Below are 13,685 nucleotides of genomic sequence, written 5' to 3'. Positions count from 1 at the left end.
TCCTGTTCCAGCATCCAGCTATCTTCCTTCCTGATCCCCTTCCTTGCTCTACTAAGGCAAACACTTTAATTTTATATACCAAGTGATCTTGATTCTGTGCCCTTTTCCCTCCTCCCTTTATTAACTGTGGAGAAAATAACTGAAACCTAATGTGGGAATTCAATTAATGGAAACAGCCACCAATTCTGGGCAAATTTCTACTTCAGAATCACCAACATTTCAAAGGGAAAGTTTGCTATTAGGCTTAGTGAGTTCCTCACCAAGACCTCTCTCCTTGTCATGATTGCTTATGCCCATGCAGTGAAAAGATTCCAGTTAATAACCTAAGCTTTTCAAACACTGCTGATTGTTTCATACATCCTGTTTACATTCTAAAGTCTAGGCTAACACACACCTCAACTATTAGTGTTCAAGGCAATACGCCCCTCAGGAAAATGGGAGGAAAAGAAAAATTAAAGAATCTACAATATTATTGCCTTCTAGAGCATATTTCATGCAATGCTGAATAATAATTGTCTCTGGGTTATTATGAGAAATGCCATACCATAAATAATTTGGACCAAGATAATAGTATTATATGGCTAGTAAAGCAGATAAATTAATTACTACACACAACCCAGGCTGCAAAAATTTCAAATGTTTACTCCATCTGAAAGTCTAAGACACATATTTGTTATTTCTGGCAAAAGCAGGAAACTGAGACACTGTGTACACACATAAGGCACTTCTGCAACTTGCTAGGTGGCAGAGAGAACTCAGGTGGGAATCAAAGCAAGTCCTAATACCACAATTCTAACTAAGTACCTCAGCAGTCTACTTTAAATGACTTTCCCTTATCAAAATAGTTCATCAAAAGGTACTGGCTCTATACAATGTCCTAAAGCACCTACGTATTCAAACTTGGTCTCCCACTTTCCCACTGCTCCTTCCCCTCACCCTTTCTAGAGCATGGATTCTTAACCCGGGCACATAACTCCCGGGGGACTTCGAAGAGTCAATAAATCCTCTTGAAACTTACGTAAAATTCTGTGTATGAGCAAATGTGCATTTTTCTATGGCTTACACCTGATTCTTAAAGGGGAAGGGTGTCTGAAAATGTTAATTGCTGAATGAATGAATGAATGAATGAATGAAAGGACTGGTAAGATCCTACAGGAGTATCTGCCAAAAACAAAACAAAACACGGAACCACTCGTACCCCAAGACATAACTTTTTCAGTACACAGGGACTCAGTTTAAGTAAAGGCTTAACTCTTGAAGACCTGGGTTCTAATTCCAGCTCGACCAGGAAACAGAAGTCATTCCACCTGAATCTCGAGTTCCTCAATTGTAAAAGGGGAGTTGGGTCCTTCCGCACCGTGTGATTCAGAGGCCAGAAGCCTGGCGGGGAACGCGTCTCCCAGAAGACCCCTGGGTCACCGATTCCCTCGGTTCCTCTGCCCGTCGTGAACCGGCCTCATGCCCGGAGCCGACCATTAGTCCTCCACAGAGAGGCAAGTCCATGCCCTCGGACCTCCGTCTCCTATGCTCCCCACTTACCTGACCAGACCCGCTCACTTTGCCGCAGCCCTCCGTACCTCCAGTTACGTGAAACCAGCCCCGTCTTCCTCCGTCAAGTCCAGCTCAGCTTTCAGCCGATTGGTCAGAGCCCCTTTTAGTCACGGCGCCGCCCGCGGACCAATCAAAGAGCACCTCCGAGCCTACGAACGGAAGCAAGATACTCAGAGAAGCCGCGCCGCCATCTTGGAAGGGGGCAAGACAATTCAGCCTCGCTCTACAAAACCAGTTCCTCAGAACACACGTATTTCCACTTCACTAAACGTTTCAATTTTAGAAAACCCCAGCGCCTGTCGTACTGTTGCCTAGGCATAACTAGCATGCCTCAGTGGTTCGCCCTGATCCAGTATGACATCCACTCGCCTCAGTGAGACATCCCTTTCATCTCCTTAGTTACTGGAAAGCGAGAACGATGACGTAAGGCCCGGAAGAAGAAGCAGCGCCACGAGATGGAAACTGAAGCTGGCCGGAAGGAGTTGTCAGCGTGCGGGAAGGGACGGGGTGAACGTAGGGGCGGTGAGTGTTAAGACTCCTGTACACACCTGTGTTGGGGCAGGTCTCTGGGTTTAATTAAGATTCCTCGTGAGTTCCACCGGTGTGGTTCTGTTCCATCATGTTACAAGGTTTCTTCATCTCTCTCTGGTGGCTCGCGCTTTCTGCGGAGACTGGCACTAGCGCACAGTTCCGCTCTACTTGTCTATTCCTGTCGTCCTTCTATGAGGAGGTGAATAACTGAGAACTAGCATATCCAAGCACTTCAGAAGATTTAAAAAACCTCATAACGACATAGAGTGCAACTTATACGACCACCACAACTGTTTTACGCCTTCTTTTAAGTGGCAAAAATGAGCACATTTATTAATCTGACCCAGAGATATAGTCTCTTTGTAGCATATAAAAATAAGCAAAACTACATGAACTTAAAATGCTTACAACATATCTAGGCATCCAAGAATTACGATTAATTAGCTCAGTTTAATATTAGTAGAGTTTTAAATTACAGATCATAGAAATTCGTTTAAGTCCATGTATTATGAAACATAATTACTATTGATATAAAAAGTTTGTTAGAATACTTAGTTTTGTTGAATAAATTTACTCTTCATGTTCTTAAAACATGTAAGAGTAATGTTAGGTCATTTAATCATTATATGTGTATAAATTTAGGAAATTCAAATTAATTTTCCTCTCATCAAGGAAAAATCTCAAAATACACTCTTGTGTATTATTATACTTTACACTGAGAAAAGACATAGAGCTGTTTTTTTTTTTTAAACCAAACATTGAAATATCGTTTGGCAAAAATTTGCTTTGATGATTTGAACCTGGATTCTTTCTGTACTAGAAATTTCTGTAGTAAGAATTAAAAAAAAAAAAAAACTAGCACATTTAAATTATGACATTTAATTTCCTTATTTTCTGGGAGTTTTAGGAAGAAATGATTTATATAAGTATGTATTTATCTCCATAAGCTAATCAGACAGAGCTCCTTTAAGAGATGCACTAACCTAATTTCATCTTCTACCAACATGATTTACCTGGCTTTGTCAGGTGAATCCATTGGGATGCTGGTGAAACCTTCAAAATTGTTTGTTTCAAAAAGGTAAAATTATGGCCCTCATACAAATATAAATGAATATTGTCACCAATTCTACATAACTCAATAAGGGAACCAGTAAGGATATTAAAACTAGTTCAAAGAAAAATTTGATTTATAGAGACACATTCTCTATCACACAAAATTAATTTGCATTGCTGTGGACAGGAGCTATTTGTATTGTTATGGGTGAGAAACATTTGTATTATTATCCAATTTCCATAAGTTAATTGCTATCTCTACAGCATTGTCAAAGAGTTTAGTCAAAGATAAAGGCACACAGCCCCTATGATCAGATGACTCCAGAGTTTCCTTTTAAAACTACCCAGCATTCCACAGAAAGTTCACCCAATAAACTCGAGTATTTCAAAATCTTTCACAGTTTTCCTGAAATATGATTTCTCACCTATAATCTACATTCTGTATTTTTGGCTTATATTTCTCTAACATCAGATTCATATATTAAACAACCTGCTGGATATCTCTGGGTATTCTTGGGCATCTCAATATCATTATGTTCTAAACTGAATTTACATTTCCCTTTGCCCCTAAACTAACCTTTTGCCTCTTGTACTTTGTTTCACTTAGAGATACAATTCTTCTCCCACTTGCTCTGTCTGGAAACTAGAGAGTTATCCTTGGCCCCTCCTTCTCTTGACGTGGTTCAGGACACACTACCTGAAAATATGACACCTTGACATATTGAATAACCTGAAGGAACTACTCTCTGACCTTCCCTAAAGCAGGTCCTAAGACTTTCATGTGGAAAGTTCCCGCCCAGGAGGAAAGGAGCATTCTTACCTCTGAAGATGAATTGGAATGAACAGTGCTTGCTAAATTTCCCAGAGTTTACTATCCATACTGCTCATATCCTCTTGTCCTATCACATTTCCCCATGATTTTTCACTCTTTTTTTTTTTTTCAAACCTAACATTAAACAATCAGATTTAACTGCTTCTTTGGATCTTCACTTCCTTATGAAGGCTCTCATGTCATGTAAAACTTAAGTAAATTTGTATTTTTCCCCTACATTTCCAACCCCTTAATCCTATTGATCTGTTATTCTAAATATTTCTTAATTCTATTTATCTACTTAATTCAAATTCTCATCCCCTCTCATTGGATTACTGTCACAGCCTCCCAAATCATCTCTTTGCCTGAATTTTGCCAAACCCAAATCTCACTTTGGTTACCAGATAGATTTTTCAAAATCACACACCTGATTCTGACATTCTCTTGCTGAAAACTCTACATAGTTTTCCCGGAACTCACAGGATAGAAGCTGCTTATTGTGGTGCTCAAGGGGCTCTGTGATTTCCACACATTTCTACAGCACTGAACCAGTTGTTTTTCCAAGTCCAACTGTGCCATTTCTCTTCTGTGCCCTTTTGCATGCCCTCCTCTCTGCTAAGAACAATCTCTTTACCTCTTACCTCTCTTCCTTTCCTAATTAATTCCCATGTGTGCTTCAAGACTCTTAAGAAGACTTTCTTTTATTTCCCTTCTCTTAATGATTAAAAAATAATATGTGAAAGAAATGGAAAAGTATAAGAGGGGAGAATGCTTGAACAGTGAGTTTGAAGGGTTAGATATAAACTGCCTACAGAAGAGTCCTGGCCTGAAAGGAAAAGTTCAGGTAGAAGATTATTCAGAAAGAGGGCCTTAGAGGAGAGTGGTTGAATCCATTAGAAAGACTGAAATTTTCTCGGTGAATTCTTGTGAACAACTCTTTTCAACGTTATCAAATGATATACCAGATATAAATGCAAAATTTTTAAAATTTATAAAAATGTTGTTTTGAAACCAAGCTATTTCTCCTCTGATGATGATAAACTCAGAAAATGCTTGTATAATAGATAAAAAGTAGAAAAGAAAAAAAGGTGGATTCATGTGTAATTATATAATTTCAGCAATCATTATTTTTTGTAATATAAAGCTATTTTTAGTTAAAGTATAGTTGACATACAATATTACATTATTCGGCTGTGCAACATAGTGATTTGACATTTATATATCTGATGAAGTGATCACCATGAGAAATCTAGTAACCATATGTCACTGTACAAAGTTATCTGCAATTATTGTTGACATAAACAGTCTGAGAAAAGTGAGAGTTGAGTTCATTACCTTATTTTTCTGCTTCTAAAAAGAAGAGCTAATCACCCTATGAGTGAGAAGAAAGACAAATCTTAAAATGAACCTTAAGGAAGGGTAGATCCTTTTTCAGCCGACACTTCCTGTTAAGTTCCTGTTAAAGACAGTTCCTGTCATTGTTTCTTTGAACTAAAAACTACTAAGCAAACAACCCTTGGCTACAGGAATGCCTCCAGTTGTTTTAATTTATTTTTAAATTTTAAAGTTTTACTAAGGTATAATTGACATACAATCAGCTGCACAAATTTAAAGTGTACGGTTTGTTAAAGTTTGACACTCATCACCACAATCAAGAAAATGAATGTGTATATTATCCCCCAATGTTTCCTTGTGCCTCTTGGAATCATATAGTGTGTACTCTTTTTTGTCTAGCAGCTTTCACTCAGCATAATCCTCTTGAGACCCATTCATAGCATTTGTGTGTCAGTAGTTCATTCTTTCTCGTTTACATTTAACGTTACGTGAATAAGTTTACATTTAAAGTTAAATAATGTTGACCTTTTTAAGAAAATCCAGAATCTAAGATCTAAGAGGAAAGAATGCGTCATGCTCTTTCTAAAGAATTTGGTGGTGGGACAGTGTATCATTGATCATCTACTTGTGCTTGTTCAAAAAATAACTGCAAAGAGTGTTTCTCAATTGTCAGATGCTAACACAAACCTGATGTACACAGTAAGTCAGTCCGTGGGAGGGGCAAGAAATTAGAAATATTTTCCTCTTCACTCTCATATATAAGCGTGCGGGTGTACACGCGCGCGTGCACACACACACACACACACACACACTGCCCTCTTCAAATTAATAAGGTCTGGATACATCTATAAGATACGACCAGTTCCTAAAATTTCAGGACTGCCATATTATAATAGGTCAACCATTTCATTGGTACCTCAATATCTGCAGTGTCTAAATTAGTTTGAGTGTTATCCACATGTTCTATATAAATGGTAAAAACTTTGTAAAGGACAGGGTTTAAAATAATGAAAAATAACAACTACAGCTAATATTGAATATTCTACTAAGAACTGTTTTGCAATCAGAATTGAAAATAATGTGGATTTCAGGAGTCCTCAGTGAATAGGTTATGTTCTGCAGGTTTGGAACTAAAAACACTACTACAAAAATATCAGTAATTCCAGCGAAGAGAAAGAGGTAACACATTCTGGGCACGTCATAACCTGTCCTAAATTAAAGGGAACAATAAGAGCGCTAGTAAGAGGCAAGTAAAATGTGATTTACATTTGATAGAAACTCACAAATTTTGTTTTTTACTGCCTTGTGTAGGAAGGCAGGCCGAAGAGTGAGAAAACTGCCCTATCGACGCCCTAAAACTACAATTCCCAGAATGCCGCAGCTCAGCCTCTTCCGCGGATGGGGTTTCAGGTTCTGACCACTGCAGGGTTCGCTGCTAGAGTACAGTGGTCCTGGTTTCATGGCTTCTCCTAGCAAGGCAGTAATTGTTCCCGGGAACGGAGGCGGAGATGTGGCCACCCATGGCTGGTATGGCTGGGTGAAGAAGCAGCTAGAGCAGGTAAGAGACACGCCTTGTGCTCCAGGAAGTCAGCTTGGAGCTGGAGGGGACGTAAGGGACAGAAGACTGAAGTTTGAACGTGTGTTTCTCCCGCTCCCCTACTTCCCTACAACACCCTCCTCTCAGCCTTGTGTGTTTTAATTCTTCTCCTCTGATGCGCTTTCTTAAACTCTAGAACTAGTGGTTGGAACTTTGGTTGATAAAACTGCTTAGAGGACTTCTCTGGGGGCTTAGTCATTAGAGTACAAGGCACCACTTCTTGGAACTACGGAGACTGGCTTGGAACTACGGAGACTGGATCGCTCCCCGTCCGGTATCTGCTGCTGGTTCAGATTTAGGGCTTCCTAGATGATTGTTTTCTTTGCTCCCTGCTCAGAGTTTTATTTATTTATTTTTTAATTCAATATGTAGCATTAATGTATTAACATAATGTAATGAATACTTGAGAATCCCTCACCAAAAATATAGAACGTGTTTTTTGAAGCCACCTGTGTGTCCTCCATCCCATATCCCTGCCATTCTAAAATTTTTTCATTTGCTCCCTTTAAAAATTTAAGTACTTTTGCAACCTGTGTATGTATCTTTTAAACAATGTACTGTTTAATTTGGCTTCTTCGTGAGCTTTATAAAAATGGCATTCTACTGTATGTAGGTTGTCTTGTGCATCTTGATTTAAAAAAAAAAAAAAAAACTCTCTTCCATAAACAGGCAATAAGGGATGCTTTCTGGGTTGCCATCCTCTAGAGTAGGTTTCTGGGATAAAATTCCAGGGTTGTGGCTGAAAACCAGGGCCAAAGCTACAAACCTAAAGTTCAGGGCTGGAGCTAAGAGGATGGGATCGCCAACTTTTTGTACCATGCTTCTGTACTACATTGTACCTACTCCTTGGCGCACAGGCTGTTTGGCTCCAGGTCAGTCTATCTAGAACACATTCATTCATGCCCTCTCTACAGATATGTGCCTGTAGTTATAAATATATATGTACAAATGCAGATATAAGTCTTTTTATATAAAGACCTACAGAGCTGGCTAGATATAGAACTACAGAGAGATGGAGTTTGTGAAAGGGATTATATGCTCATATGTAATGCTGTAGAACTCAACGTATTTCATTTCATAAGATAAGCAAATACTTATTGGATTGTAAGAAGCATATTAGGTGTCTCATTTCTTACTAGCAAAATATTAGTTGTAATTAAGCTCTTTACTATAGCCTTTTTTCCCCCCCATATCATAGATACCTGGTTTCCAGTGTTTGGCTAAAAACATGCCTGATCCAAGTAAGTTTTAAATGTTTTTAAATAGCCTCATCTTGTTGGGTTTTGACCTCATTTTCCTGGGAGAGAACAGGAATATTATAGTAGAGAAGCCAAAGGCAATATGTACCTAAGAACTAATGATGGCAAGTAGTTCGGGGAGGAGGGTGTAAACCAAAAAACAGAAAATTCTAGTAAGGATCAAGAAAAGCACCTGGGCTTGGTAAAACTTAATTTTCAACTTTGCAAGCAACTTGATTTTCCCTTCTATGAGTCAACAAATATTTTCTGGCAGAAAGTATGGGCATTTCATTTGAGGCAGAGATATGATAAAACTTTGGAGCATTTATATGAGATCCTAATATTTAAATATGTTACATTGCCACTTTTGTTCTGAGTATGGCTATGACATGTCTCAGTAATTTGTTTTGGAAAGAAAGAATATATATATGTATATGAATTTGAAAGAATGTTAAGTTTTTTTTTAAGTTGGAAAGTTTACATCAAAATACATACTTTGTTATTTCCTCAGTATTTTCTTACAAGAACGTGATAAAAAAAATAACTAGCAAAACTATGGATTTGAATCTTTCAAATAACTACATGCAGATCTTTGGCTGTATTAAAACAGCCTCATCTCTCATTGTGGTCCTGTGGTTTTAAAAGTTGGGAACTGCTGAGTAGTCATGTTAGAAAGGTGGGGCAGCATTAGGTTAAGACTGTCCCTATCAAATGACAGATTCTTTACCCCCAACCTTAGTTATAGCTCGAGAGAGCATCTGGCTGCCCTTCATGGAGACGGAGCTACGCTGTGACGAGAAAACCATCATCATTGGCCACAGTTCTGGGGCCATTGCAGCCATGAGGTGCGATCCTTGTTGAATTGTCACCCTGTGTAGGCACCAGCCAAGCTTGCTTGGGAAATATCTTGTGTATATCCGAAGTTTCCACTGGAGAGGAAATGGTGCTGACCTCAAAAGTAAAAATAATCTGTCTTAATTCCTTCCTGGTTTGGTCAGTGGATTAGCAAACTTTTTTTGCTCTTACTGGGATACGGTGATCCTTTTATAACAAGTAGCTCTAAACCCCACCAGCTGCTGCATCATCTTCAGAAAAACTCCTTGGTCTTCAAGGCTCCCAGTAACTCTGAAGCCATCTCTACTTTTACTGCCCCCAGCCTGATTTACAGACCTCACTGGAATTCTTTAACATGCCAAACATGCGCATACCTTAGGCCTGTACTTGTCACTGTTCTACCTGGAACTCTCTTTTCCTAGATACCTGCTTGGCTTTCTCTTGTCTCTGCTTGAATGTCTCCTTTCAGTGAGGCCTTCTCTAATCATTCCGTATGGAACTGCAATGTCACCCCACTGGCTCTTGTCCTCTTTACATTTTATTGTCCTCCTTATTATCTATAGCACTTCCATTATTTGACACCCCGTTTATTTCTTATCTCCTGCCAGTAGAATGTAAGCTCCATGAGGGTGGACTTTGTTCACTCTGACACTGAAATCCCTAGAAGAAGGTCTGGCATATGGTAGGTGCCTAGTGTTTGTTGGAGGGTAGTGGTTGATATTCCCTCTTCTCTTAAGCCCCCATTCCTTAGGATTCATGGGCATATCCCTGATGCTCTCCATATAATTTGTCTTTCCCTTTAGGCTTTTAAGGTCTTGGGTGCAAGGACTTAGCTGGCTGAATAAGCCTATTAAGGTTGAGTTTCTTCCATATTTGCCAAGCTAGATAACAAAGTATTATAGCTTTTGTGTAGCCTCTTGTTCCAAGTAGTCTCACAGAATGTCACACGAATTTCATGTTAGAGAATCTCACCAAATTCCATAAGCTTTCAGCCACACTAATCAAAGCATACATGAATAATGCTTTTCAATGTAGAGCTCCCTGAAACTGTTACTATTCTACTATGTCTTCCTTTAGTCTAGTCTTTGCTGGTGGGAGAAATGTCTACAAATATTTCACTGAATGTCTACTTGCTGGGCACTGTCCTAGGCACCAGGGTTACAAAGATCAAAGTTCATACATGCCCTTAAGGAGCTGATGGTTTATTAGGGGAGATAGGTATAATATGACACAAACGAGTACAATGCAATGTGGAATGTGTGGCAGAAGAGGTACATTACTGCTACTCTAGTTTTTCTTAAAATATGGTTCACAGACCACTTGCATTGGTAACTTGGGTTGGGAGAGGTGTCTGCTTTAAAATGCAGATTCCTGGGCCTCAATCCCAATTCACTGAATCAGATGCTCTAGGACTGTATAAACCAAGTTATGCTGATGTGTACTAAACACAGATTAATGCACGCATAAAGACTGATTATACTTATATTTATTCAGAAAGGATTATAGAAGACTTTTGGACTACCTTGAAAAATAAGTAGAAACTCATCAAGTAGCCAAGGTTATTGATTAACCATTGAACTTGTAGTTCTGTAGTTTCCTTACTATTTTTCATATTAATCTCAACAGCATATAGCACATTCCATGTGGGTTTTTATTTTTAGGTGGTTTACTGACTTTATGGTGATCAGATTTAACATTAAATATTAACTGACATCATTTCTCTCCAGGTATGCAGAAACACATCAAGTATATGCTATTGTATTAGTGTCTGCATATACATCAGACTTGGGGGACGAAAATGAGCGTGCGAGTGGTAAGTCTGAAGACAGAAGCTTCAGAAAAGCCCTTCCACTAGTCATGGGGCTGCTTGTTCAGGTTATAAAACAGTACTGTCTTTCAAGTAGGCTAAAAAAAAATCTAGTATCACATGAGAAATTTTTACCATCCATATTTAAATAGAAGTTTGACACTTTGAAAGGTCATACACCTCTTTCTAATCCATAGTCTAGAATTGAACCCTTGAGGAGTGACTTCATTTAAGCTATATACTCCCTCTTCACAAGTACCTCTGCTATCAAGCCCTACAGATTTGAAAACCAAAGTGCTTCTAACTCACATTTAGGTTCTGATTCTTTGTGTCTCTGCTATGGTCTTCACTAGATGTTTTAGATGGCTAGAATGGAACTTATCCATGGGCACTGAGAGGTTATCTATATTTTTTTCCCCATAGGATACTTCAGTCGCCCCTGGCAGTGGGAGAAGATCAAAACCAACTGCTCTCACATTGTACAGTTTGGCTCCACTGATGATCCTTTCCTTCCCTGGAAGGAACAAGAAGAAGTGGCTGATAGGTTGGAAGCCAAATTGTATAGATTCACTGACCGTGGACACTTTCAGAACATGGAGTTTCCTGAACTGATTAATGTGGTAAAGTTTATGCTCAAAATACCAGCACAGACAGAATGATTTCCACTATTTTGCATACCAATATAGTAGAGCAATGATCATATTATTAGTAAATAATCATCTATTATCAGATGATTACTGGACACATAAAACAGATCAAATTAAGTTCTAAAATGCCTAAAATGCAAACACATATAGAACTTTTCAATGTTCAAACCGTTACAAACAGCATTTCTGTTGTCCATAGAATCTACGTCTCCCTACATTGCTATGAACTAAAGCAGTATTTTCCTACATGATATGGGATGTAAAGACAGCTTAAATATCCTTATCTACACAAAGCGAATAGGACAGAAATAGAACCCAGGTTTCCTGATTCCTAGTCCAGATTAAAACTAAGTAAGTTTTATGTATGTTATAGGAGTTATACTCCTCTTTGAAATAAAACTTCTATTTTAATGGTGGAAAAACATGACTAAAGGTCCAGAGTGTTGGCATAGAGTGCAAAACACTAGCTATTTTGAGCTGGCCCAGGATATTAAACCCAGACTTGGGCCTTCATCTTTGACACCCTGCCTTCCAGTCCTTCGAACATGTTGAAAGATTGAAACAAGAATGTTATGAGGCAGGGTCTCTAAGGGTCAGGCAGGGAATATGAGCACAATCCACTTTATTTGTGTGAGATCACAGTGCTGAGGACTAGGGCATGTGAGGAATTCATGCCATAAGGGATTGTGGCAAGATGTTGTCAATTTTCTGATTTTCTGAGGAAATAACTTGATATGGTGGTTTTTATATTCAGGGAATATATAATGTATGTATATATAATCCATGTGTATATGTCCAATCCATATACATATGTCCAATCCATATACATATGGATTATGTTAGTTGGCAACTACAGTGTAAATAAAAACTACAAACACTGCAAGACACACAAAGTCCAAGCCATCCATTTGTGACCTCTGCCATATGTAGTAACTTAGCCATGTACTTTAAATATCTCTATAAAGCCTGAAAAATGAACATAATTATCAACAGATGAAATCATGGGAACAGTTTGAACTTTGTTACAGTCTTGAGTATTTTTAAAAATAATCTTTCCTTGCCTCAAGTTTTTGTTCTGTAAGGAGTTCTACCTTTTAATTTCCCTGGTCCTTAAGATCTCTTTCAAACATAATTCCATTTTTCTTCCGACCACACTCCCTCCAAAAAACCCTTTTTACATTTCCCAACATTTTTTGCCTATTATAATCCCCAGCTATTACCTTAAACAATTTCCAGTCCGTTACTATAGTTATACTGGACAGCACTGGAATCTAGGGCATGTATTTTATAGTCTTCTCTTGCCCACCATCTAATAATGAATAATAGTTCAAAGTAGAAGTGACTCAACTTGAAATTATTTCTGCTTGACTAGTTTGCTTAGTTGATCATAAAAATCACAGCTCCATAAAATTAATTTATTACCAAACTAAGATCAGAAGGGTTTCAAGGAAGAATCTCACATAAACTAGTTAAGCCTTCGACTGATGGATTCTCATGATTCTATGTTTGACTCTAAATGGACCATTATTAAGCATAAAGAGGTCTTGACAGACTCCAGGAAATAGCTATTCTCAGGTGAACAAATTACCTTATACTGAATGGAAATCAACTGTAAGGATTAGGGTTTTCATTCACAATTTGATTTTTTTGGTGTTGTCAAAAGTCTAGAGCCTCACTATTTGTTTTAGTTAAAGTTTACACCTATACGTATCTATTACCAGAAGTGCTGTATTTTAAAATTATTCTCTTTTCTCCTTCAGTTATTATTCAAAATTAAAAACATGCTATAGAAAAAAATGTTTCAAGAGACTCTTTATTCTGGTAAAGCAAGGAAAACTTTTATGTTTTAGCCATTGATTGTAAGCTTTAAAAAAATCAGTCTGATTATCAAGACACAATACAGTCTATTTAAAACTGGCTCCTGCTCTCCACTTATAATTCTCTTCCAAGTTCAGTTTTCTTATTAAACAAGACTGTAGCTCTGTGGTAGGCCCTGTCCCAGGAAGGACATATGTTGTTCTTGCCATTCCAATACTTGAAGTGATCTTTATATCAAAAAGTTAGTGTCATCAAAGGCTAATTCTATATAGCTGGCCACTGAATTTATCTGGTTCTTAAAAATTGATTACTGAGCTGAATTTTATTTAACTAATCCCATTTATCTCAAAGTAACCCTTGTGATGGTTATCCACTTAGAGTGTCTTCAAAGTGTGTTTGAACTCAGGCCTCAGGTGTAGCTGAGCTTTAATTCTGTTGCTTTGGTCCCACACTTTTGGCCTAG

At 38.2% G+C, this 13,685-nt stretch overlaps 2 protein-coding genes across 3 annotated transcripts in view; one reads left to right on the top strand and one right to left on the bottom strand.

Moving 5' to 3' along the window:
• Nucleotides 1-1,696, bottom strand: part of SEC23B (SEC23 homolog B, COPII coat complex component) — a 35,852-nt gene extending 34,156 nt beyond the window's left edge. The window contains exon 1 of one of the 2 annotated variants that reach the window (XM_016146139.2): nucleotides 1,578-1,696. The gene's annotated coding sequence lies outside the window, so the exon portion shown is untranslated. Of the gene's footprint in view, nucleotides 1-1,539 lie in introns of both variants that reach the window. The other variant, XM_016146138.2, reaches the window with a different exon arrangement.
• Nucleotides 1,697-1,773: 77 nt separating this feature from the next.
• Nucleotides 1,774-13,201, top strand: RBBP9 (RB binding protein 9, serine hydrolase). Its single transcript, XM_016146143.2, has 6 exons — nucleotides 1,774-2,073; nucleotides 6,593-6,839; nucleotides 8,077-8,119; nucleotides 8,856-8,961; nucleotides 10,678-10,763; nucleotides 11,181-13,201. The coding sequence occupies exons 2-6, from the start codon at nucleotides 6,741-6,743 to the stop codon at nucleotides 11,414-11,416; spliced, it is 570 nt and encodes a 189-aa protein (XP_016001629.1). The 5' UTR covers nucleotides 1,774-2,073; nucleotides 6,593-6,740; the 3' UTR covers nucleotides 11,417-13,201.
• The last annotated feature ends 484 nt before the right edge of the window (nucleotides 13,202-13,685 follow it).

This window comes from Rousettus aegyptiacus, unplaced genomic scaffold (assembly GCF_014176215.1).
Source record: "Rousettus aegyptiacus isolate mRouAeg1 unplaced genomic scaffold, mRouAeg1.p scaffold_m13_p_12, whole genome shotgun sequence".
NCBI lineage: Eukaryota > Metazoa > Chordata > Mammalia > Chiroptera > Pteropodidae > Rousettus > Rousettus aegyptiacus.
This window is presented reverse-complemented; position numbering and strand designations above follow the sequence as displayed.